General features: G+C 32.5%; 3 protein-coding genes across 6 annotated transcripts in view; 1 reads left to right on the top strand and 2 right to left on the bottom strand.

Moving 5' to 3' along the window:
- The window catches only part of LOC136981731 (alpha-tocopherol transfer protein-like), a 39,451-nt gene extending 36,199 nt beyond the window's left edge, over window positions 1-3,252 (bottom strand). The window contains exons 1-2 of one of the 2 annotated variants that reach the window (XM_067278080.1): window positions 3,022-3,252; window positions 368-470 (exon numbers count right to left, since the gene is read on the bottom strand). In XM_067278080.1, coding sequence (XP_067134181.1) covers window positions 368-464 — 97 coding nt within the window. In that variant the 5' untranslated portion in view covers window positions 465-470; window positions 3,022-3,252. Of the gene's footprint in view, window positions 1-367; window positions 489-3,021 lie in introns of those variants that run through there. The other variant, XM_067278081.1, reaches the window with a different exon arrangement.
- LOC136981733 (alpha-tocopherol transfer protein-like) overlaps window positions 1-27,575 on the top strand; it is a 149,082-nt gene that overhangs the window by 53,202 nt on the left and 68,305 nt on the right. The gene's annotated exons all lie outside the window — the stretch shown is intronic.
- On the bottom strand, window positions 8,833-27,485 carry LOC136981730 (alpha-tocopherol transfer protein-like). 3 transcript variants are annotated; one of them, XM_067278078.1, is made up of 6 exons: window positions 18,828-18,846; window positions 13,729-13,843; window positions 11,747-11,989; window positions 11,292-11,485; window positions 10,590-10,703; window positions 8,833-9,624 (listed from the first exon to the last, which is right to left on the bottom strand). In XM_067278078.1, exons 2-6 carry the CDS (start codon window positions 13,814-13,816, stop codon window positions 9,274-9,276), a joined length of 990 nt encoding a protein of 329 aa, XP_067134179.1. In that variant the 5' UTR covers window positions 13,817-13,843; window positions 18,828-18,846; the 3' UTR covers window positions 8,833-9,273. The 3 variants fall into 3 exon arrangements, with proteins under 3 accessions (XP_067134179.1, XP_067134178.1, XP_067134180.1); XM_067278077.1 differs by lacking the exon at window positions 18,828-18,846 and adding an exon at window positions 18,271-18,345; XM_067278079.1 differs by lacking the exons at window positions 13,729-13,843; window positions 18,828-18,846 and adding an exon at window positions 27,352-27,485.

Genomic DNA, 27,575 nt, shown 5'->3' on the forward strand with positions numbered 1-27,575 from the left:
ATCAATCATCCCTATGTTTAGCATCAATCATCCCTATGTTTAGCATCAATCATCCCTATGTTTAGCATCAATCATCCCTATGTTTAGCATCAATCATCCCTATGTTTAGCATCAATCATCCCTATGTTTAGCATCAATCATTGTCATCCAAACAATTGCCTCAGATCTTGTTTTGGTCAGAAACATCTCCTCAAGGGCTAGCTTTTACTCTTCATCCACGGGTTAGCGATTTTAGGATAACTTATTATACAAAACGAATAAATTACAAACGTATAAGTCCGAATTATATAATTATTATTTTAAAATTTATTAAATTATAAGTACAAATAACCCAAATAATGTCTTACAATTAACAAATTTTACTTACTTATCAGATTTTTGAAAGCTTCTAAGGCATTTTCATCCCAGCAAAATAATTCTGTTTCTTCAGGAAATATTGAATTCTTTAAAATTATTTTATTCATTGAAAACTGTAAAATTTAATTTATTTAAAATTACTATTTTAAAATTTTTTTTTAATTGGCAAATTAGAAAATTACGTTGAGTTAAATATCCTCTACCGATTATTTTTGTGCAGAAAGTTTATTACATTTTATCATTTTATCTTTTTATTTATAGTCAAAGTAACAATATTATATTGAGAATTAATACAACAATTTTGAAGAGAGTATATAAGATGTCCATAAGTCACACACCATACGAAAACTGTAATACGGGTTTATAATGGATTTCTCTATTTCTAGTAAACTATTTCTGGTGAATTCCCCAGACGATGGTTTGGTCGACGTGGGCCTGTAGAAACACCACCAAATAGACTCGACTTCACACCACTGGAGTTTTACATGAAGGGTCGCCTGAAGACCTTCGTTTATGAACAGATCATGTCACTTACCTTTTTGAAGGCAGATTCACACAGAGACGTCAAGTCGTGACCCCAAGATAAGTGGAATGATTCAATCACTAGTCTGAATAACTGTGCCACAAGAAGACAATTACGTCAAACGTTATTTGAAGAGCTATTTTGTCATGATGCGTGACATATGGATCAGCCATACAGTTAAGTCAGTAGTAATTTAACTTATAGTAAGTTATCGTACTAGAAAAGTATTCGAATAGGAAAAGGATAGGAATAATAACCAATAAAAATGTATTAAATTCAATAATTTAAAACTCAAATAGTCATATGGCTGCGTTACTTCTTTAACCAAAGATTTATCTTCCGTTCAGTATCATTAAATATTCAATCTTAAAGCTTTTACGCTATTATTATTATTATATCTTACCCTTGTTTTGCTGTCAGCGTTGTGAGAGAGTGACTGACCCGTATTACAATACTTATAATTACTTTTTACTTAACTTATATCAATAAAAAGTGCTACATACCCTCTTGGCACAAATACAGAAAGCTATACAGTCTTGATCCTATACTTTATCTATTAACAAGGACGTACAGTACACGTTTCAAGTAAATAAATTTGAAATTTATGGTAAATATAGACCCTGTACTATCGATTAATCAGGTACTGTACATTAAAGTTATTTATCAAAACTCAGAAACTTTCTAGATTTATATATTAATGTTGTGATACTTTTTTTACTTATAAAAACATATCTTAAGCTTAATGTTAGATAAACGATGCAATTTTATAATTATTTATCTGTAATTTGTTTATATTGAACAAGAGATATCATCTCTAAATTTAATTAATTCGTCGATAACGGCAGACTTCTCTTCAGAAACACGTGTAAATCGAAACAAATTACACTTAAAACTTTTAACTTCAACACATAAAAAGATGAATTTAAGTAATGTTGAGATATAAAACTATTTTTTTAGTAATATTTTTGCTTAAATTAATGTTTAAAATTGTCTTTAAAACAGATATAAATAAAAAGATTACAGTTTGATGTAAATAATTGTTATAAAGACTTTAAAACATTTGAAGAACCTTAATGAATACGTTACTCATTCACACGATTTGTGTGCATACAAGCCTATTTATTTGCTAGACACGTACTGGATTTCCTCCCGGAGGTGACTAGCATACCACGTGTCCACCACGTGACAACTTGTTACTCAGGTGAAACTGGCTCCAAAATAATAAGCATTTAAATTTTTGTTACAAAAAAAAACCATACGTTAATTATGTGTTAAGTTTAAGGGTAGGTGTATTTAAGAGCCTTGTAATTTGATCATTGTACTGTACATTTTATATTACTGTATTGATTTGATTTGTTTTAATAGATAGTTGAGCTGTTGAGCTGATAGTAAATGCTGTTGAGAAAGATTTTTATCAATTTAAAAGCAACCAAACCTAATTTGATGACATTCAAAACACATCGAAAACATTCTTGTGAAAGAAAATAAAGAATTAGTATCAGAATTTGCATCTACGGTATATTTAGCGTTGCAAGCAACAAAAAATATTTCTTCAAGACACTCGAGGCGAGGGATAATGCTTAGTTTGATCTTTACTTTTACGGTATAAAACCTGAAGTTGTCCCTAAGGTGTTGTTTTTCTCTTTTTTCCCTTCTGTTTATATCCAGTCTATTGTTTTGGTCTGAGTGTTACATGCAACCGGATGATCTGAAATTAGAATTGCATTCGTAACGTTGGCTGCAAAATGTAACCTGTTTCTATGGCCATGCAATAATAATTAGTCGTGGGTTCGCATCTGACCGACCGGCTGCCCGCGGGGAGTTTTGGGGTTTTCTTAACCTAAGTAACATGTATAAAGATGCCAGATTCTCACAGAAAGTTCTCTCGTGAGGTATTCCCTGTCGGATCGCCCATATATTGCATTAACTCATCCTATCAAACCAATCGCTTTTCTCAAGTTTCCTTGTAAAATTGTTAGCCAGAAAGTCTTCCTTTTCTCATTAAACAGGTTTTAGATTATATATTACAATTTTAAATAGCAAATCTTTTCATTCCTAGTCTTACTTTTCTTACGTTTTAGAAACAGATATTAAAATAAGTAATTAAATATCGTTAATATAACTATAATAAATGTACTCACCTTTGTATCACGTCTGTCTACACTGGTTGAGAATATCACAATGATTTTAAGTATTGCGTGTGCGAAGCAAGGTGATTCAGTTTAAGTTACTATGTTTTAATTGTACTGTACAGTACCTACGTGTGTACGATTTTACTTTAACGCAGCAAATTGCGTAAAACTTCTTTATCACACATAACCATCTAATTAAATTTTTAAGATAAATCACTTCTATTTAGGAATGCAGAGTTGTTTTTTCATAGTGTAACATCGACGTTTGATAATGTAGCTTAATATCTATAGACTATTTTAATGTCCTTGAATAGAGAAGTTTCAGTCCGAAGGTTATTAAGGAGAAAAACACAACGTTAATTACACGAAAACACTGATAATTATCAAAATGGAAATAAATTAGTGACAGAAATGGCTTTCTAGTTTTAATTATTTTCAATTTAAAGACGAAATTTATGAATTTTCTTCGCAGAAAAGCATTCTTCGATTTAAATTGTAAGGAAATGAGTACTAAACTCAATTAAATAGTTAATAGAAAAAAGTATAGTAGGGATGAATTTCACTTTACTTTCAACGGGCGAGTGGATAACGCCAGCAAACACTGATAGTTGGTTGTGGAATCACAAGTGATAGCGCGTCGTGTTTACCGGGTTTTCACCGAGGACCTAACACCTAATTAGAGTAAGAAAGTTCTAAAATGCATCTTCCCCTTGACAAATTGCCCTTGTGTTATGTTGCTTCATGTTATCAAATAAAACGAACCAAACCTACTCACGCAATAACGAATTATATTATGCAAAAATATAAACTATAATTAATTAAAAATTCAAGTTTCCGAAACTTTACAGTACTGTGTATAATTCGTTTATTGTAATTAATTTGCACTGATTATAATAACCGACCAGTAACTTTAATAGGGTAAGTAAAAACGCCAACAATCAATAGAAATTCTTATTTTATCGATTCCGATATTACTAATTTTATTAATTATTATTATTAACCAATATACAATTCATTTAGTATTGTTTTCCTTCTACTGTATTTAGCAGTATTGAAGTAAGAAGTAGTATTTACTACAAATAAGTACTGATTAAAATGATAAATAGTTAACCTTCAGAGAACTGTTTAAATCGATAACGATTGAAGGACAATTATAATATAATTAAATACAAGGGTTTACACTGAGATCGCTATCGATCACGCAGGAATCAGTGAATTAATTAGCAGTGTCGATAAAGTATTATGAGCCTTGTCCACTCACCAGTGGCCGAGTGAATAAAACCACTGAACACAGGTCGCGGGTTCGCGCCTCACTAACGAATTAGCCTCGTGCTTTACGGATTTTCTTGAGATATCTAACGCCTAAATAGGGGCCAGTTTCCCATATAAGTCCTCTCTACTGGTATCTACCACTTCACAGATTGCACGTGTGCATTCATTACCTTATACTATCTATCCTATACTAAGAATCATATATTCTTATAAGATCGGGAGATAAATCAATTATAATAATATTTATAACTTTAAATAGTGTTATATTCTAATAAGAAACTAGTTACGTTTTCTGATTTTAACTAAAGTTATAAGTTAGATTAATGTTTCCCCCATTTCAGGGGGTTCACACCATTAAAGAAATTAATAAATTTAAGTTAAGATTTAGTTTTTAGTTGCATTTAGAAGCCATTTATATACAGAAATTTTTTTAAAACTCATAATATAAAAAGAAATACAAGAAATGTTGGAAACAATACTCGTAAATATTACAGACAGTCATTTTAAAATCAATAGGAAAGATAGTATTTCTTTACTGTTTTGATTTCAAGGTTTACTACTACTTCTTTACTGATGTAAATATGCTATTTATATAGGCGAATACTACATATTTTGTCTTGATAAATCATAATTTTATTGGCTAATTTATTTAGAGGAAAAGTGGAACATTTCGCCTAATAATAATACAAATAAAGCTATAAAATTTGAAAGAAAATATACAATTTAAACTTCCTTACCGTTTTAAAGCAGATAAAAATATGCTAAACGTAAATAAAGTAAAATTAAGCATTTGACTTTTGACTAAAATGTATTAAGCGTGTGTATGTGTGTGTGTGTTTTATTAAAATAAAAGGAAAAATTAAATATATTTCAGTCACGCAAAGGATATATTTGATATCACAACTTGAAAATGAAGTATTAATAATTATTTCTGGGAGCCGAATAAACTTTCAATAGTAAAAAAAATTACATGAGATATTCGAATATAATGAAACATTTTAAACTCCTTTTTAAGTCTTTTATCTTCGAAAAATACCAGAATTTTGTGTATAATTCGCGCTCATCATTAAAACTTGAAATTGCTAAATAACGCTAATTCGCGATCCGTCATTAGGGGTCTTAGGAGTCATCTACACATAACACGAGAAACGTTGAGAACCATTGGTGTAGGTCTTTAAAGTGAAGAGCTGAATCGGGAGTCTCTGAATTAGATATTCTATTTAAATGCGCACTCCAAACAATGTTAAAGTAATTTAGGTTTTATGCAAATTTCATTTTTTTATACAATACATCCCCTACAGTGTTGTAGGGTCCAATTCATCTGAGATGAATCAAGCTATGAGAAGAAGGCTTATAGATGAACACGAAAATTCGGGGCCCTACAGAAAATTAAATTATTATATTAATTAAATGAGAAAATATTGTATAAGCCCCCTACTTTCCAGAGACCAGTGGCGCGTTATCCTACGGGCAAAAAAGGGTAAATGCCTAGGGACACCACCAGCAGGGGGTCCCAAACCAATCTTTTACAAGAAAATTTTCCTCGAAGAAAAATGTTTGAACTCAACGCCTGGGGCCTTCAAATTCAAATTTTCCTGCGACTCGTAAAGTTATAGCACGACATTGCTAGGGACCCAAGCTAATTTGTTTATTTTATCCCCCTCAAGGCTTTCCCAATGATAACTAGTTTATCATCATGTCATTCTGCTTTCATGTTTATTTTCCAGACATATCTTTACAAACACTTATTATTTTACGTTACAACAGAAGGTCGAACTTATACCACAAATTAATTTGCATATTTTGAATTAATTAACGAATTTGTAATTAAATGACTTTCCTGCCAAAAATTAATTAATTTAACGTAACAGACTGCTTTAGTTTGTCTCAAAATAAAGCAGTCGAACATAAATAAATTGATAGTAAAAGCGAATAAGCCATAAGAAACTTTACAAATTAATTTGTAATATATTTAGTTTTATCTAAATTCTAGAAATTTTATTTATTTTCGATATAATAACGATTAATTTATGCACGTCCCGTTCTTGTTTGAATATACACACCTATAATTTTAGCTTTCCTCTTCAAGGTTTTCTACTGATAACTCTATTTTTTTTTAAAGTAGAAACAATATGTAATTATATTTTTAATGACAACACTTTCAGGGTTAAATATTCCTTTACATATTTGAAAATATTATTTTAAAATTAATTAAAATAATGTTTAAAGTTCCCTTAAATAAAAGCATTTTTTCGAAATTAAAAGATATTTAACACAAAGCGGTTTTTCAGGAGGCGTGTCTTTCGAAAGTGTTTCCATGGTAATACCCAGTAGTACAACAGCTAAACGTTGATTGGTCAATTTATGTAGTGGGAAATTGAATATTCTCCATGCGAATTGGACGATAAGTTTTTCTTGTGTGTACGTTGATCAATAGTAATATATTTCGTCGTGTATATCCATGTCTGTCCACGTATGAGTGGAGATATATGGACACACATGAAAACACAAACACATAATTATCTGTCATGTATGTGGGCGTTGTTGTGTTATGTATTTAAGAACCATGTATTTAATTTTTAATTGCTTTTGATAAAATTCTTATGTATTTTCATATATATCATTGTATGAGTGTCAACAGGGCCGGCCTAAAAGTTTTTGACACTCGGCAGATTTCAATCTGCTGCCCTTTTCTTTTACTACTACTGCATGCGCCTTAAAGCTCATTGAACAACCTTTACTCATACACGCGATAGCTTTGGATGTATACGTAATATGTATAATTAACGTAATTCATAAATATTTCCGTGACGCCCGTGCCCTAGGCGACTGCCTAGTGCGTCTGATAGCTCGAGTCGAACCTGTGTTTCGTTATGTATGTCATTGTACGTTTGTCGGTATGTGCTGCCACCTATATATGGGTATTACGTCACGCGAATGACAGACGTTCCTCAGTTCACAAGTGTTACGTATTTAAATTTTAATTGTTCTTTCAAAAGTAAATGGATTAAGGCCAATTTTTATTGTTTCTTTACGCTTTATAAACTTTATTTTCAATAATTTTTCCCCTTTTATTCTATTGTGCAGCTATTGTGATATTATTACTGCTTTTGTGGTACAATACCGTAGAGAATTCGAGATATTGGGCGCATTGCCTGGTAAAGCAGCTCTACCACGATTGTATTTTACTATAAAACAACATAAAAACCGGTTCCCGTGTTTTCTGAAGTATAAATACCTCTACTGTAATATCAAGTAACTTATCAGCCGTCAGAGAACTAACGTAACAAGTCTGATAACAAGAAGTCGCGCGTCACAGGCGCCGCGACAGCGCTCACTATGCATAAAGCTCAATACAATGGCAGGACAATACGATTTATCAATCTTACGTAGTAAAAATAAAATTCGAAAATTCAATTTTTTTTACTATTGTCAGATATTTAATGTAACATTGAATTAATATTTATAATTTCATTATGGCTAATTTAATTTTCATTATTGCAATAAACAATTGATCAGATTATACTTGAAAGTCCTCATCTATTTAATGTAAGATGATGCAGTTTATATCATTTTATTCAGCAACAAATAATTAAATACAATTACCAACAGCTGAAACCATTATATAAAAAGCTGTTCTGCGAGTCAACATTGTCTTTTCCTATTATCAAGGTCAATTGAATTCTAAACGTTTGTAAATATAGGCCTACATGTTCTACGTATAATATATTAATAAAGTACAGATATAGAAGTATTTTTTCTATGTCAATTTACAAAATATTCAATTATTTATGCTGTATTATAATAATTATAAAGCGAAATGACGCAGAAGAGATACGAAAAGAGAGATTGAAGCACAATATACTTTGTATACATAGCAACAATCAATAATCACAGAGTAATCAGATAAAAATAATTAAATTTTAATTATTTTTATCAATGAGAGGGCTTAAGTACTTGGAATCCTCCCTATGCATTCGTCACTGCACGTCACAAAATGATTACGTCATCGTAGTCAGCCATCTTTAACTTGTTTTTTTTCTTCTTGCCAGATAGCGTACAAACGAAGTGCACTTCGCAAGGAAGTCGTATGCTGGATTGGCCGGAGAAATCGTTCATGTCGGTGTACACAGATTTCTTTTTTTGTAATTTTTTATCTTTAGTTAAGGAACTAGAAACAAAAGAAATAAAGAATATAATCATTAAAACATCAGTAATTAAAATTTATTACCTTTAGAAAATAAAACTTTTATACACCTTTCTCGCCGTAAAAAACAAACCTGCGTAAACCGGAATCGTACGACACAGAATATTTTTCCAGTTTGGACAGATTTTACTGTATTTAAAACACTTTTTATTATATTTTATTTAAAGTACATTAAATTAATTATTGTAATTTTAATTATAGAAAAAAGACAATATTGTAATGTTTAGGTATTAGTGAACGAAGCACTATCGACCTTGTGATTATTTTCACGTGGTAATTGTAAATCTTTCCAGTTGGCGGCAGATGTTGCATAATATGAAAACAGCTTACTCTCATCAATATAGTGTTTATAAATCTTTATTTTTTTCATTTCATTTAAAATTATTTTACAAGGTTATTGTTTAGATATCAAACGAAAAAAGTTAAGCAACAAGTTGCGTAATTTTCTCAGTGTGTGGTACCATCTGTTATGATATTTTCATATTGTATTTTAAAAACATTTTTATATAATTATTATAAAACGTCAAGAATGCTTAATTTTGAGTGTAAGTTTTCTAAAGAATAATCAATTCTAATAATGAGTAAACTTTTCATCAAGTCTGATCCCAATCGAAATATTATCCCTCTATCTCGTATCTCCTTGACTTATAATCTCTAAAACACAATAGGATAAAAGCCCCATATATAGAAATATTCCTGTCAGTCCAGTATTCACATTATTTACATTTGTATAACTTGGGATATTAATATAAACAATGAATACCCGTTTCAAAGAGGATCATTTACAGATGTACGACTTCATCATCAGCGCTTTCTTGGACGAATTTTGTAAAATTTTCTGGATCTTCTTTAAACATTTGAAATTTTTCTTCGGATTCTTGTATAAGTTTTTCTTCGTAGTTTACACCATCGGGATCGATATATTTGAAACTTCCTTCAGAAAATCTTTGTTGAACTGCTTCGTTATATATCTTGAGAGATTCCTCGTTTTCTCGAAAGAAATCTTCGTTTTGTTTTACTACGTCCACAAATTCATTTGGATCGAAATCGGGTAATGTGCCTCCATATGCTTCAGGAAGATATTCTGGATTAACAAAATCACGTAAAGTTGTTACACCGGTGTGTACAAATAACTGCAAAGAAGTAAAATTATTTAAAATATTATAATAATATTAATTAATATTCATGTAATTTCAATGCATTATTACGTTACACAGAATCAAATTTTGTAACAAAACTCAAGGAAAATTGATGGATTAAAACGACGCAACACATGGACACTCTAACAAAGGTGAGTGCCTCTCGTGAGATCTATGAGAAACTGGCTCCTATTAACACATTACATAAGTAGGAACCAGTTTCTCATGTACTACATATCTGAAGAAAATGAAGAAAATTACACCGCAACTAACGACTAGTGTTCAGTGGTTTTATCCGTTCAACCACTGGTGGGCGTGGGAAAAAATAGGAAGCATGCAGCAATCAATCAGCCGACAGTGCTGTCGAGATGGACAATTGGAGGTTTTTTTCCGGATCCGGAGAAAACAGAGGACCATAGTGGTTCGTAATGTACAAAATGGACCACTCTGCCCACGCCTCCTAAATCTCTCGAAGGCCCTCTTTTAGCATATATTATACTTAATTGCTGAAGTGGAGAGTATTTTAGAAGTAAACACGCAATTAAACTATTGCCGTTATTATATTTATAATTCAGTACTTCTAAATGTTTAGATTTACTTTTAAGGCAGATAAATTAATTTATCAAGCAATAAGTACTTCAGTCAATTAAATATGAGAAAGGATTAATAAAAAAAATTATGTAGCCTGTTGCATAGAATAGCTTTTATAATTAGGCCTATTATCTACAGGGTATCCGAAAAGTCTGGAACCAATTATAAAAATATGTATGCTGATGTCAATCGCAATATACTGGAAGAATATTGGTCCCAGGAAACATTTGGAACATCAGGGGTGAATATTTGGAGTTATATTGTACACGGGAATAGAGAATAAAGCCAATTTAGTATAAATTCCATTGGTTCCAGAATTTTCGGACACAATATATTCTAAATTTGTTACATTTATAAAAACCACTTACTCGTTTTCGTATTTTCACAGGAAGAAATGGAATAAGAATGCTCAATATGACTTTGACGATGGGGTTGATGTTGACAAAATGAAGTTCTTTGAGTCGTAGTTGATACGCATCTCTCTAATATAAACAAATTCATAGAAAATATAATACGATTAAATAAAAACGTTTAAGATTTGATTATAAAATTTGTATATTCCGTAGAATTATGCTTTAATCATTGGCCAAATTTACTTCAGTTCCACATACAAGATAAAGGCAATTACCAAAAGGCAACTACCAGTTTTATGTTCTATTACAGCTGAGTGGTAAAACTCAAATCAACATCTGAAACCATTTGTATGAGAGACGTATTCGACGTCTTAGCTCATAGCCTCAACATTGTTTTTTTTTTCATACGTTTTTTCTCTTTATGCCCTATGGACACTAAAAAAGATTTCTTCATCCAGGTCCACTATGAGCGACCGGGTGTTGAGGCACGGGGTCCAAATTATCCGGAACAGAATCAGATTCATACGATCTGCCAAATTTCTATGATAAATTGGCCTTAGTTGTGTTAGGCAGGTGAAAAAGACCCGGAAACCTCCACGTGGCGTTAGTAGTTATGCGCGAAACAACCAGTGTTAAGTGGTTTTATACACTGGATCATTGATGGGTGATATTAAATGTAAACAAATAAAAATTTTATTTAGAGAAATTCATACTTACGACTACTAAGGTTACTATATTGCTTATAAATTTGGGTGTAAATTGTAAGAATTGTCCAATGGTCGTTCCTCTAGCATTTATAATTGCAACTACTCCATTCTCTTGAAGGCGATGCAAATTCAACATTAAATCTATGTAAAGGAATACAACACGATACAAATCTAACGCAGTTGTTTCCGAAGGATCCCACGTTTCTGTCAATCAGAGGAAATTAAATTACATCAGAGATTAAAACATAGAAATGTGAAACATGCAAAATAGAATTTTTATTTTTATAAAATTCGTACAATCTATTTTAGTATAAATATAATAGTCTTTGTATAAAATATTAAGAGATTTGATGCTTTTAAATACTCCAACCGAAAAAAATCATTAAGCTCCTATTTTAAATTATATTTTAATGTTTTTAGTAAGATAAAATATCAGGAAATTATAATAAAAATACAAAATGTTACCAGCTTCTAGTATAACAATAACTCTTCCATTTTGATCAGGTTTCGGTATGACTTTTATATAATTTAAAGATAAAACTCTTTGCAGCTTCGATGGAAGGAGATTTTTAAAGAATGAAGGGTGTTCGTTCCTTCTAGTGTAATAATTCTTAAGCAATTGAAACGATCTTTCTAAATTAAACTTTCTGGCACGAAGAATTCCAAGAAGAAACGTGTCGTCCATTCTGCATTTTAGTCCATTTTCATCTGAAAATTTTATATTTACAGTAACTATAAACAGTATAGTTTTGGTAAAAATAATAAAAATATTTCATGATAATATTATAAATTATATTAAATTTATGTGCCACACTGGTGAGCGAATGGATTAAACCACTAAACATATGACGTGAGTTACCGCCTGTCTACAGTTTGGAGTTTTCTGGGTTTATTTATTTATCTAACACGCAAATAAGGGCCAGTTTTCTAGCAACACAACACAAGGACTATCAGGCATATGTTTGCCTGATGGTCTTTGTATTGTGATGCCTTATTCCACTAATGATAATTAAAGTGTTTTCTTACACTCCGATTACTACTTCTAACTTTTTTATTTATTAGATTAATTAACACTCTCTGGAAAATTCCTAATTTAATTTGATTGCCAGCAGGTTATATAATTTACCCAGTATCGTAACTGAGACCTAGGCCCACTTGCTTATGTAAATAAATTAATCAATTCAAAAAAGTACAAGAAACAGGTTCGAATGTGACAAACCACAGCCTACAATAAGAACTGTACGGTTTTTGCACGACCCCTAACTGCAATGAGATTAAAATGCAACTGCAATCTAGCCTAAACTTTTATACAATTTATCTATTTATAGGTAGCTTATACAGTAAATCTATTAGTTATACTATCTATTTTTAAAATTTACAGATGAAGACAGTTCAAAATTTCGGAAGCCAAGTGACTGGTCAGTTGTCTGCAGTACGCACTTTCTGGAATCAGATTATAAACCAGGATTGAAAAAGAGAACTGTGAACGACACATATATTCGGGAGAATCGTAGACCCAAAACTTCAAATAATAAACCTTTATCACGAAAAATAATAAAAGTGTCAACTCTATAAACATGGGGTGGCCACAACTGGTACACAAGTGAGCCAGAACTGGTACAGGCATGGTGAAAACTGGTGATTTTTGTAATATTTTTAAAAAATTTTAAATTTTGTTTATAAAATGTTAAAATTAATAAAAATTAATGTAATAAAGTAAAAGAGAACATGTTTTTGCATTATTTTTACTGTTTCACTGCTTTAAAAAAAATGTAAGAATATAAAAATATTTTTTAAAGTTGAAAATTGTCTTAATGTGGCCAGAACAGGTACAGTACATCCACCCTATTAATTATTATTGCATTAAACCGTCTAGATAATTATTCATAACATGTCTATTGTTTTAGATTGTTCTGCAGAAATCCGGGCAAAATCTTAATTAAAAAAAAATCAATAATTTGCTATATTCTATTTGAATTACTGTTTTATTTTACGAACATATGACAGCATGTACCTAGGATAACTTAATCAGTGTGTGTTGTTATGGTGCGTTGTGTGGCTCTATCTAGCGGGAGAAAATATTTTCGCTTGGACACAACTCCTCAACGGGATTTCCCTCATTTGACTAGACTGTTCTTATTGTAGGCTGTGGACAAACGTACTTATACACATGTGCATATACTATCTAAGAATAGGCCTAGTTTTTATCCACAGTTTTACAGGGCAGAATATGGCTTTGCATGTTCTAATTTGTCCATCCCTATTAGTAATTATTGTATAAATAGGACCATTAGTAAAATTGCAACCTGAAGTGTTCATTATGCACCCCTAATTAGTATTTGTACTAGTTAAGCTACTGTATATATCCTGCACTCATGCTAATAATTGTTGTAAGTAGTCAAACAAATATCACATATGCGGTATATTTTCATGTAAATAATACTTACTTATTAGTTTTTTAAAATCTTCAAGTATTCTTTGATCCCATGGAAATTCTTTACTGTCTTCAGGAAATGATTTGTACAATGCATCCATTATATATATTCAAAAAATACGTTCTCTCTGTATTCGAATCAAGAGCTGATAGATAAATAAATTAATTTTTGTATATATTACATTCATTACTTATATTATTAACTATTACAAAAAGTTTATATTTAAATAAATAAGGAATGTTAAATATTATTCGTTACTTTCTAAGATAAACCAGAGTCCAGAGATTAGAAATATTAAATATTTAGTTGATTTTGTCGAAACCGTGTTGTGTTTGATTAGTGTGTACAGGCACAATGAAGTGACGTTTATTTTTTCAACACTAGGCTAGTTGAATCTTTATTTAGTTAGAACGTGTTTTTCTACATCGACGTTTCGGGCTTCAGCCCCTCATCAGCTAACTAAACATATATAAAAAATATATTTTCTACATGGCATAAATAAAAATCAAAAAACTAAAAACTCACATAAATTCTTTGTAGACCATACCTTGCTTTTGCATGGGTACTATACACACAGCAGAAATCGGACGACACTTAGGCTTTACATTTTCAATATCAATTTTTTCTCGCAACTTTAACTCCATAAAAACCAAACCGTTTTTTCATTTTATTACATAAATAAGATAACTTCTGTAGAAATTAAAAAATTAAAAACCAAAATTTACAAATTCCAAAGGTCGTTTTTACTACCTCATCGACCAATCCGACAATTTGCATATAGCACTGTGTGCCGTAAGTTGCACCTATTAACAAATTAATTAGCCAACATTTAGAAACCCTTAAGGGAATTACAAAGATTTTTAATTTACAATTTTTTTATATTACAATAAATCACTATTTGGCTTAACGTTTACACTGTATATTTTTCTCTTTATCTAATTTACATAACATTAATACGGAACATTATTTCATTAAATAATTCTGTCTTTACCATTCGATTATCGCAAATTATAATAATTTAGTACATTTCTTCATATTATTTTCATTATATTATTTTTAACCAATTATTATGAATTTTAACGCTTAAGTTTTTATTTATACAACCTTGGTTTTTGTTTCGTAGTATTTCAACGCTTTCTTTAAATTTTCTATCATAAATCCTTTTCTCTTTATGTAAAATCTGTATATTTGATTGATTTATATTACAATTATTGATTACACAATGATCATAAAAAGCTGAGTTCAAACGACTATATTTTAAATCGGATATGTGTTCTTTAACACGCGTTTTTAATGTTCTTTTGGTTTCGCCTATGTAAAAACTATTATTCTCACAAGTACAGGGTATTTTATAGACGACATTTTTAATTTCATTTTTATCTTCTATATTATTTGTTGAACGTTGTTTCTGATTTAATCTAGATATTAAATTTTTATAATTTGGTGCAAGCTGTATGTTATTTTTTCTAAGTTCTTTATTAATCTTTTCATATACACATTTTATATATGGAAAACTTAAGTATTTAATTTTTTTATTATTTGCATCTTTTTTGGAAGGGAAAGGGCCTTTATTATGTATGTTTTTTTGCCAATTGTTAATTAATCTTGTAGGATATCCATTCAAACTAAATTTCTTTTTTAGACTGTTTATATATTTCTGATTTGTTTCCTGTTCGCTGGTTCTACTAAGTATATTCATATATTCCATATAAAAGATATTCCTTTTTATATGTAAAGGGATATTTGAACGATAATTCAGTGTCTTATTAACTGAACATTGTTTCCTAAACGGTTCAAGTATTAATTTTCTATTTTTCCGTTTTATCATCACATCAAGGTATGCTATGCTATTATCAGTTTTTTCTTTTTCTATAGTAAACTTAATTTCATTATGGATACCGTTAATTAATTCTTCTATCTTGTCTATTGTTGTTTCAGCTTCGTTATATACTATTAGTATGTCATCAACGTATCTTCTATAAAAATCTATACCCAAAATGTTTTTTATTTTAATATCGATTTCAATCATTATTAATTCCGCTAATTTCGGTCCTATAACTGACCCCATACTAATGCCGTCTTCTTGTGTGTAATATTTATTATTTAATTCTAGGTAATTACTCTTATAAGCAAACTCAATCAAATCTATAATATAAGGGTCTACATTCATTTTGTTTAACTGATTATTAATCAATTTCCATGTAATTGACGGATACATTTCAACAACGTCAATACTAGCTAACTTAGATGTGTTGTTTATCTGAACCTCTTTTAATTCTTGTAAAAATCCTTCCATATTTCGAATAGAACAGATTGAGTTTTCGTAGTCTTTAAGTTTTCCTTTTAGATATTTCTCTAAGTTATACAATACAGTAAATTTGAAGTCAACAATTGGTCGTACTTTTTCATTTTGTTTATGAGTTTTTAACTGAATATTTAATCTAGGGGTTCTTTCGTTATCCTCGGATAGTATAAATATCTTTTCGTTTTTGGTAACCTTTTTTTGTTTGTATAGTATATTAATTCGTTTTTTTAATTCTTCGTATATTATGTTTTTTGGATTTATCGGTAATTCTCTGAAATTCCCCTTATTTATAATTTCTAATTTTTTCGCTATTATCCAGTCTCTGGTTACAACTACAATTTGTTTTGACTTATCCGCTTTTATTATATTAAGGTTATTATCATTTAAATACTTGTACAGTTTTTCTATTTCAGCATTATATTTATAATAGTTTTTATCTCTAATTATTGTTCTATCTTTTTGCCTTATAATATGATGTTTTATAATATTACTTAAATTAATTTTCATTATCTCAGAATCTACTTCAGTCAGTCCTGCACAAGCTTTATCTAAGGTCGGTATTATATCTATTATTCTCCAGTTATTAGGACCATTAAAGTCTAATCCTTTTTGCATAATTTCTAAAATATTTTCAGGGATCGCGTAATTTGTTTTGTTTAACACAAGGGACTTTTTCCACTCATTTATTTCTTCAATAGATGGATATTTAAACTTTTCTATTAATTTTATACTTTTAGCCTTTTTGTAATTGTCAATGCTATCGGTATAAAAGGTTTTAACTTCTTCATTTTCATGTTGGTTTCTTTGTTTCTTATATTTTTGTAGGCTGCGCTTCAGTCTTCTAATATTAAATATTTAATTAATGAAGAAATTAACTGTAAACAGGGTATAAGGTACGATTATATATTAAACGAGATCATGTAATATGAGCCAATAAGCAGCAGAATTTTTTCACTCGACTACTTTTACACCAGATATTATTTTACTCTTTTCGTCCTGTGAACACTAAGAAGGCTTTTTTTATCAAGTCCATTATGGATTAGGCATACCCGTAATAGGGCAGCGGTTGTTGAGATACAGGGCCCGACTTCTAACAAATCAATAAAAAAGAATTGGTATAAATTGAATTAAATGATTAGGCTTCTACCCTGCCAACTTGGTATATGGGTCTAAAACAATACTTTTAATAAAAAGCCTGCCCCGAAAATTTCAGGCCTCGTACATCTCATTGAGGGCTAGCAGCACTCGTGATAGGTATGATTAAAAAGGCAGTCTTAATGCCCACAGGGTAGATGAGTTTAAAAAATCTAGACTGCCTAGACCTATCTATTGTACTAGTGACAGTTGTCACAGGCCTACTTGTCTGTTATTTTTTTTTTTACAAATTTTTTCAATAACAATAGAAACTTTGTTACTGTTATTTACAAATAACTCTAGTTTGCCCGCACTAATAAAATGTGGGTAGTTACCATCTCAATTAGTCGAAAGTAGGCCTTTACTCCATTAAAACTCAAAGTATCAATTTTAACGTATTTCTTTGTTATAAAATTATTAATATCCTTATAAATATATTTTGTACAAGCACACTAGGATAATTTTCTGTCACCGCGAGTCACCTTGACCTCTCTAACATATCACGTGACGTCCAACTTTGTCGTATGACGTTTTATCTCTTATATTCTTACTAGTAGGCATATAAGAAAAGTTATGACAATATTAATTAATACTAAAATCGAAATTAATAGTTTCACTAGTGTCTTTCATGTAGGAGTGGCTTTCAGGCTTGATTCTTCCCTATGCGAAATAGAAACCACCCGTGTCGTAACTACTATTTGTACAATCTGCGCAATAGCTCAGAGGCCAAAAAAAAAAGCAACTAGGGCTCCTGGGCGTCTAATACTACCAACGTAGTTGTTTTATATTATTTATTATTCCCTGAACACTGGGAGTTCGGTCGTGGGCCAGGTACGTGGAGTTTTCCGGTTTTCTTCACGTCTGTAACGTCAGAATAGGGGCTACATATCCTTAAAAAGACCTCTGAGAAAGCATTCCCAAGGCGTTGCGTTGCCATAACGTAACTAAACAAACAACAAACAAGTACTTTCTATCAGAAGTGGAAAAACTGGATTAAACTTCTCAGAATGCTATTCCATTCGTTACTATTGGTCACGTGTATTGTTCTAGTTATTCAAAATCAAGCATTAAGAGTTAGGATATGAAATTAACTAGTCATCATTTACTTTACTTACCATTCAGTAGCTTACGTCAACGCATATTGGTTAACTAGTAAGTCTAACTGTTGGTTCTTGGTTGTTAATACAGATGTAAAAACTGTTGCGTAAAAACCGTCTACTTGACTGAGGCGGAATTAGGTCATAGACAGCTTAGTAGACGGTTACTCCTCCGGCCAAATCCGGCGATTATGGGTCACGTCTACGTAACAAGTAGCTAATGACGATGGCTTGTTTACTTAGTCGCACCCAAGACAACAATGTCTAATACTTATAATTAATTTCTTGATACCGAAAATAATAAGTGAAATAGATTTTTATGCGAAATAATCTATGATAAAACATTTATCAGATTTGACAGTCAATAATTTATTAATTAATTCGAAATTAGATCTAGCATAAGCTGAAAATCACACAGGTTAGATCACAGGTAACTTAAGTTAGTACGTTAAGAATAAAGTTGTTATGCTGTTAAAGGATTAGATTAATTGTGCATACAGATATCCTAGCATGCGAGAATAACGCAACACACGCGATATTCATAAAATACACAATATAATTGTTTGTATACTGACCTTTAAAACATACAAAAATCTATCTAACCTCAGATTGTAGCGGGCCAGTACAGTGTAGTTTAACGAATGTCTGATTTCCTTCAACGTCATGACTTGCCTAACAAATACTCTCGCCGTCTCCTAACAAAATAAAATCATTTCTATGAAAAAAAATACAATAGATATTTTAGACAGGAACATCAATCAAGTGTTTAATTTTCAAAAATCATGTTTATCACGTTACAGTGAAGTCAAAAAAGTGGTTTGGTTCGTTTTATTCAATAACATGAAGAAAGTTAACAGGTGGGCAATTTTTCAAGGGATTTGTGCATACTAGGAAAACATTCTACGAGAAAATACTCACTAGTCACGCGAAAAGAAGCCAAAAAACATTCATATTATTGTAAATTTTCTTCGTACCGAAATTTAATTAATTGACGAGTAAACAAATATATTTTCTGTTCTTATAATAACGCAATTGGATGAGAGGTGAAGTGCTTTTTCTGTGCATAAATAATTTATTTACAGTATAGTTTTACGGATTTTATTAAACAGAAGCGTATGTATATTAGTGTTAAACTACTAAAAAACTAGTAAGCTAGGCATTAGGAATTAAAATAAATCATCACGTCATGATATAACGACGTCTTTCATTGGCTGTTCCAAAATTTTTTTTCGTTATTAACTTTCAAAATATTTTAGAAAAACCAAGAAAAGTACACAAATTAAATTTCTATATGTTTGGGTGTTAGTGCGTGGAAGAACGATTTTTTTACCCTGTTTGAAGCTTAATAACTTTGGTGCTTTTTGTCGAAAATTTACGAAATTTCTCAGGAAGTTTGTTTATTAGGGGAATTGATGCAAATAAAATTTGGTAATAAAAGGTCGAGAGGATGCAGAGATGCTAAGGGTCGTGTGAATCTCCAGTAAGGTCGAACTTAATAATTACGAATCAACCAATGCCGAATTATCGGGCTAGCAAATAGGTAAAGTAATATTAATAATTTAAGGTAATTTGGTACAAGAGTTAGGCGTTATGCGCCATCTCTTGTTAAATTTAATAATTAGAATTTTAATTAAATAATTTAAATAAATTTAGGCCTAACTGGAAGAAAAGAAACAGCCCGAAGCAGGATTCGAATATCCGTGTAGACACGTTACCAGTTACGCTACCCGGACCTCCGATCCGCTTTCCTCTTCCAGTTGATATAAGATTACCGTACGATCGACGGTCATTACAATGCCGGCTGGGAACACATTAATTGCCCACGTCCTCCCAAAAGCACTCAACCGCCCATCGCAACCGCGGCAAGGCGTATATATATATATAACTAAACATTACTAATTATTAACATTTATTTGCAAAAGCTTCATTTTGAGGGCAATGATGAGTTTTATAAAAGAAAAAATGTAAACTCCGACCATGCTCGAGATGTAGCATACACCCCCTTTATCACTTTCACCATTCGATCTTTAACGACCAAAATTGCATAAAATCAATCACCCTAATATGCAAAGCTCACTGCAAAATTTTAGAAATTTTCAACAAATAGCATAGCAGTCATTAAGTTTCAAATAGGCTGAAGAAAATCGTGCCTCCACACACTAACATCCATAATTACAGATATAATACACCGATTTTTTTTTTGCATTTGGGTACCCAGGATGTAAAAATCTTGGAAAAGTCATTTTTTGATCGATCGCCATCTTCACTCTGTTATATAGAGTAGAGGCGAAAAAGTAATATAATAAAGAACAGTTTATTTACTATTTTATTTATTATAATTTGTGGATGTAATTATATATTCATTACAATTATATAATAACAAAATAATCCTTACATATATCAATTTAACTTTAACTTTATAACTTTAGAAGAAATCTCTTGTATAATTGACAGTAAATAAGTTTGGGATACAGAATTGCAAATTCAAATATTTTTAAAATGTTATCAGTCGTGTAATGTCTTGAATAATAATATATTAATTAATGTTCTAAATATAATTTCATCGTACTTAATACATAAATGTATGCAAATATCGTCATTTAAAAATGTGTGACTTCCAGAAGAGTGTTTTTTTTATATTGTTTTCGGTAATTTTCTGGATATTCTTTGATGCGGTTGACTTTCTCCTCTACTTCATTCATAACTTTGTCTTCGTAATTCACATGATCCTGATCAATATACTTAAATCTTCCTTCAGACAATCTTCGTTGGACCTCTTCGTCATACATTTTCACACATTCTTCGTTCTCTCGAAAGAAATCTTCGTTTTGTTTTAATATTTCAATGAACTCACGTGGATCGGAATCCGGTAATTCTCCTCCATAAGCAATTGGAAGATATTCTGGATGAATAAATTTATGCAGACTCGTTACTTCACTATGAATATTCAACTAAAAACAAACGAAAAAAAATTATTTGCAAACGTTATAACAGTATAAAATGAATCTTATAATAAACGAGCTGAGTTTTGTTGGGTGACAGAACAGGGGAGCAATTAAGTAAACTGGTTCAAACAGGAAAAGGGTGAGGAAAAATTTCAAGAAAAATACGGACTTAATTTATTGACAGTCACTAAACAAAAAGTAATATTTCTACATTGAGCTACGATTAAAAATAAAATTCTTTTTTTGTTTATTTTGTATTATTTTGAGTGCATTGTCCATTTTTCAAATTTAATAGTAAAATTACTTACTCGTTTTACGATTTTTTCGGGCACAAATGGAATGAAAATATTCATTACTCCTTTGACTATTGAATTGACATTCACGTAATGGAATTCTTTGAATCGTAGTAGATAACAATCACTCTAATTTAAATACATAAAAAATTCAATTTGGTTAGAAAAAATATCTAGATTTAACATTTTGCTTTAAAATTTAAGAGAAAAATAAAATAATTTGTGTAGGTTTGTATGTATTCGAAAATATGCAAATGATATTAAAATTAAATACTAATTCTTTTCTTTACATGTAGCGAAAAATTTATATTTCAAATGATTCGATTTAAAATTAAAAAGAAAAAAAAAATCTGGCAAGGATCAAGAACAGAAATTATGAGAACCAGAAAGACATTTGTCTCTGAATGATACGTTTCGGACCTTGACAAAGCTGTAGAGCAGGCCTGGCCAACCCGCGGCCCGTCATGTTAAACTGTGTGGCCCGCTAAGCTATTAAAAGCTCTCTATTAAAACTTTTGTTTCCCGTTAAGTGTATACCAAAACAATTAAATAAATGAAAATTTGCGTGTGACGTTATAATGCGCAAGTGCGAGTACGAACTCTTGATATAACAATAAAATCTTATTCATTTTGTATTTGTTTTACTTTTTTAAAGCATGTTTGCCTAAATTGTGGCCTACCGAAATGCTACGCGTGATCAAAGTGGCACGCGAAACAATTTGGGTTGGCCAGGCCTGCTGTAGAGCATACTCATAGCAACAAAATAATTACAGGAACCATAACTCTACCAGTGACCCTTCGCGAGATATAGCCCCCAAAATTACTCTATGTTCAAAATTACTCTATTCACTCAGGCTGACCCAACTTCAGATGTCATTCATTATTTATCTTTTATCTCTCGCTTCCCATTACCTTTAATCACCAAAATGAAACAGTATCAATGTCCATATAAACAGATAACTCTGCCAAATTTCAGAAATTTTGGTTTGTGAATATCCGAAGTATATATCAAAATAAAGTTGTCACACATACATATAAACTTTTGTTAGAGTATTTTGTATTTTTGGACTTATGGAGTGTTAAAATATCTGAAAATACACACAAAGGGGTGAGTAATATAACGTCGTTTTCTCATCTATAAAATAAAACTGTGATATTTTTTTTATAATTCGGAATTGTTTATAGCATTGTTCCATTTAAGCAGTTTTACGTCTAACTTAAAACACGTTTATTGCTTAAATTCTTGAAGCAGTTTAAAACAGTCGATTATAGTTTTTATTTTAAAGTAGATACAATTAGTAAAGCAATTGCAGCGCTGATAAATCTTGGTGTATATTGAAACAAATGTCTAATACTTGCTCTTTGAGTATTTACAATCATAACCACTCCATTTACTTGCGTTCGATGTAAATTTAACATTAAATCTGCTAAAAGAATGTCAATACGGTGGGCATCTAAAATGTCCACTTCTGAAGGATCCCACCGTTCTGTAATTCAAAAATGAAATGAAATACTATCATTTCTATACATAATTATAAAGTACGATACAGTAACCCATTGATTTAACAGACTTCTATTTAGGAGACAAAAGTTTTTCTATAGGAAAAAATTTTTTTCCCGTCGCAGTCTCCAACGTAGAGAAAAATTCCTTCCATCGCCATCTTGGATTTTAAGGTAACATTAACCAGTTTTTTAATGAAAAGAATAATCTTTGTTTCTTAAACACTACGTAGTGTAATAAATTCGAAGACTTGGTGATCTATCATTTTTATTTAGTTCTGCAACGGTCGCCAACGCTGCGACTGACCACCGTCCCCAACCGGCGTGACGTCAAAGTCGATGCTAACCATTTTTCGGCTCGACGTGCTTCGGTTCAAACGTCCGCCTGGTGCGCTTTGACCCTTGTCTCCACGATCGACATTGTTATACTTTCTGTATATATAGTTGTACTTAGCTGTAAATAAACACGTGATAACGGCATTTAGACTTTTTCTTCGATTCGACAATACACCACTGAACGCCACGACGACCCTGTTCGTGGATGCGATCGGATTGACCAATCTAGCCGACTTCGACTATAGAGAGGTACCCTTAACGGTCCCCTCACTGGTGACCCGAACGTGATCTGACAACGTGGGAGCAACACCGAACATTCCCAAGCCCGAAGCCCGAAGCCCAGACGCCATTTATGGAAATTCAGGTAGGCCTCATTTTCTCTTCCACGCCGGTCAAGCAGCTGAACAAAGATGACGGAGCCCGAACCCACCGCAGAAGTGAACAGAGTGACTCTCAAACTACCTCCATTTTGGGACATGACTCCAGAGTTGTGGTTCGTCAATATAGAGGCCCAGTTCGCCATTTCGGGCATCACAAAAGACAGTACCAAGTACTACTCTGTCGTTTCCGCTCTCAACTCTGACATTTTGAACTACGCAAGCGACATAGCTATCGGCGGCTCACTAAATCAAGTTGACTCCTCCAACGGCACACCGAAGATGCAGCCACTAGCTTTCTTCTCTGCCAAATTAACAGAGCCACAACGAAAATGGTCGGTTTTCGATAGAGAGCTTTATGCCATATACGCATCAATAAGTCACTTCAAGCACATGCTCGAAGGCAGGGAGTTTACGGTTTTCACAGACCATCGCCCACTGACGTATGCCTTTAGTTAGAAGCCAGAGAAGTACACCCCTAGGCAATTAAGGCATCTTGACCTTATAGGACAATTTAGCACGGACATCCGCTACATCAAAGGCAGCGACAACACACCGGCAGACGTATTGTCGCGGATCGAAACTATCGAAGTACCAAACGCAATAGACTACGCGAGCATCGCGCAAGCCCAGATCAGCGACCCCGAATTACAACAATTACTGTCTTCGAGTACAGCCTTGCAGCTGAAGAAAATGCCCTTAACGAATGCAGGCCCCGAATTATTCTGTGATATATCTACGAACAAAATTCGCCCATATATCCCGGTTAATTTTCGCAGGCAAGTCTTCGACACCGTACACAATCTGGCTCATCCCGGGATAAGAGCTACCGCCAAATTAATAACTAGTCGTTTTGTTTGACCTTTCAATAGAAAGGACTCCCGTATGTGGACCAAAATCTGTATTCCATGCCAACGAGCGAAAATTCATAGGCACACGTGGAGCCCTGTTTGAAATCTTCACGTCTCTAACGCCCGTTTCGAACACCTGCATATGGATATTGTAGGTCCCCTTCCGCCTTCGCAAGGTAACATATATTGTCTCACGCTCGTCGACAGGTTCACCCGTTGGGTGGAAGCTTTTCCGATCGCCGATTGTACGGCAGAGACGGTGGCAAAGGTTTTCTACGGTCAATGGGTCGCGCGTTATGGTGTACCGAAGACGGTCACTACGACCAGGGTAAACAATTCGAATCGCACCTGTTCCGCGCTCTGACTAAATTATTGGGTAGCAGCCATATACACACGACAGCCTTTCACCCAATGGCAAACGGCCTGGTGGAGAACAGCCATCGCAGACTTAAATCGGCTCTCAAGGCTTGCTTGACCGACCGCTAGACAGAGGTCTTACCGTCAGTGCTGCTAGGGATGCGAGCCGCCTTTAAAAAAGACATCAAGGCAACAACCGCCGAACTCGTCTACGAGACGACCTTACGACTTCCCGGCGAGTTTCTCGCCCCAACACCATCAGACTCAAATGCAGCAGTTTTCGTACAACAGCTCAAGGAGCAAATGCACCAACTGACACCAACTCATACGAGATATCACGGAAGCAAGAAGATATTCGTCCCTTAGGACCTACAGCGCAGCACTCACGTTTTCGTGCGGCACGACGAAGTACGGCCACCTCTGCAGCCGACGTACGACGGACCATTTCCCGTACTGCAGCGTGCAGACAAATTCTTCAAAGTCCGCGTACGGCAAAAAGAGACAGTTATTTCTATAGACAGACTTAAGCCAGCTTACTGTCTGGCAGAACACCTTTCACCAAGCGAGAGACCACCAACAGACGACAAGCAAGAGACCGACACGGAACAAGTTCCCAGTTCAACAGAAGTACAAGACCCTAAATCATCGAGCACCACGCATTCGAAGCAGGAAGCCGAAACCAAAACTACGACGCGCTCCGGAAGACGCGTCCGATTTCCGGAACGTTTTCGTTAGCTACACGATCGTTACACTAAGAAGGGGGTACTGCGGCGGTCGGCAACACTGCGACTGACCACCGTCCCTAACCGGCGTGATGTCAGGGTCGAGGCTAAGCACTTTTCGGCTGGACATGCTTCGGTTCGGACGTCCGCCTCGTGCACTTCGACCCTTGTCTCCACGATCGACATTGTTATACTTTCTGTATATATAGTTGTACTTAGCTGTAAATAAACACGTTATAACGGCATTTAGACTTTTTCTTCGATTCGACAATACACTACTCAACGCCACGACGACCCTGTTCGTGGATGCGATCGAATTGTCCGATCTAGCTGACTTCGACTATAGAGAGGTACCCTTAACGGTTTCCTCAGATCAGCTGATACGCGATCTGAACTAAATAAAGATGATAGAACGAAGTGTTTGAATTCATTACACCACGTACTGTTTATGAAACAATGAAGTGTCAGAACACGGTTTCAGATTATCGAAAGAAATAATTTTTGAACCGTTATATCACATTAAAAAATGAAATATTGATAACACAATATTATTTTGAATTACATTACTCATATAATTTTTGAATCGTAGCCTTCATAAGCTATACAGCGACTTGAACGATTTAAAAACCTTACCAATTTCTTTTAGAATAATAATTCTCCCGTGTTGATCAGGTTTCGGCAATATTCTTGTAATATTTAGAGGTAAAACACTTTCCAGTTTGGATGGAAACAGATTTTTAAAAAAAGATGGATAATTGATCCTTTTAGAATGATAATTCTTCAGCAGTTGAAGCGATCTTTCTAGATTAAACTTTCTGGCACGAAGAAATGCGAGAAGAAACATGTCGTCCATTTTGCATTTTAATCCATTTTCATCTGAAAATTTTATATTTACAGTAACTATAAACAGTATCTTTTTGGTATAAATGATAAAAATATTTTATGATAATATTATAAATTATATTGAATTTACGTGCCACACTGGTGAGCGAATGGATTAAACCACTAAACATATGACGTAGGTTACCGACTGTCCACAGTTTGGAAAGGGCCAGTTTTCTAGCAACACAACACAAGGACTCTCAGGCATATGTTTGCCTGATGGTCCTTGTAATGTAATGCCTTATTCCATTAATGATAATTACAGTTTTTTCTTACACTCTGATTACTACTTCTAACTACTTTATTTATTAGATTAATTAACATTATCTGGAAAATCTCTGATTTAATTTGATTGCCAGCAGGTTATATAATTTACTCAGTATCGTAACTGAGACCTAGGCCCACTTGCTTATGTAAATAAATAAATTAATAAATTCAAATAAGTACAAGAAACAGGTTCGAATGTGACAAACGTACTTATACACATGTGCATATACTATCTAAGAATAGGCCTAGTTTTTATCCACAGTTTTACAGGGCAGAATATGGCTTTGCATGTTCTAATTTGTCCCTTCCTATTAGTAATTATTGTATAAATAGGGCCATTAGTACAATTGACACCTGAAGTGTTCATTATGCACCCTTAAGTAGTATTTTTTTTTTATTTGTGGTTTAAGGCCTTTTACCACTCAAAGAGAGTATAAAAAGGCCCCAAATTTAAGTAGTATTTGTACTAGTTAAGCTGCTGTGTATATCCTGCACTCATGCTAATAATTGTTGTAAGTAGTCAAACAAATATCACTTATGCGGTATATTTTCATGTAAATAACACTTACTTATAAGTTTTTTAAAATCTTCAAGTATTCTTTCATCCCATGGAAATTCTTTACTGTCTTCAGGAAATGATTTGTACAATGCATCCATTATATCTATTCAAAAAATACGTTCTCTCTGTATTCGAATCAAGAGCTGATAAATAAATAAATTAATAATATAAATAATGAATGTAATATATACAAAAATTAACTATTACAAAAAGTTTATATTTAAATAAATAAGG

The sequence above is a fragment of the Centruroides vittatus genome, unplaced genomic scaffold (assembly GCF_030686945.1).
Source record: "Centruroides vittatus isolate TY-2023 unplaced genomic scaffold, ASM3068694v2 contig_790, whole genome shotgun sequence".
Classification (NCBI taxonomy): Eukaryota; Metazoa; Arthropoda; class Arachnida; order Scorpiones; family Buthidae; genus Centruroides; species Centruroides vittatus.

Coding starts and splice junctions, on each gene's coding strand:
- LOC136981730 (XM_067278079.1), bottom strand. CDS start 27,439: ATGGATGCATTGTACAAATCATTTCCTGAAGACAGTAAAGAATTTCCA. Junction 10,704..11,291: donor ATATAGTAACCTTAGTAGTC/GTAAGTATGAAT, acceptor TGTTTATATTAG/AGAGATGCGTATCAACTACG. Junction 9,625..10,589: donor CTGTGAAAATACGAAAACGA/GTAAGTGGTTTT, acceptor ACTTCTTTGCAG/TTATTTGTACACACCGGTGT.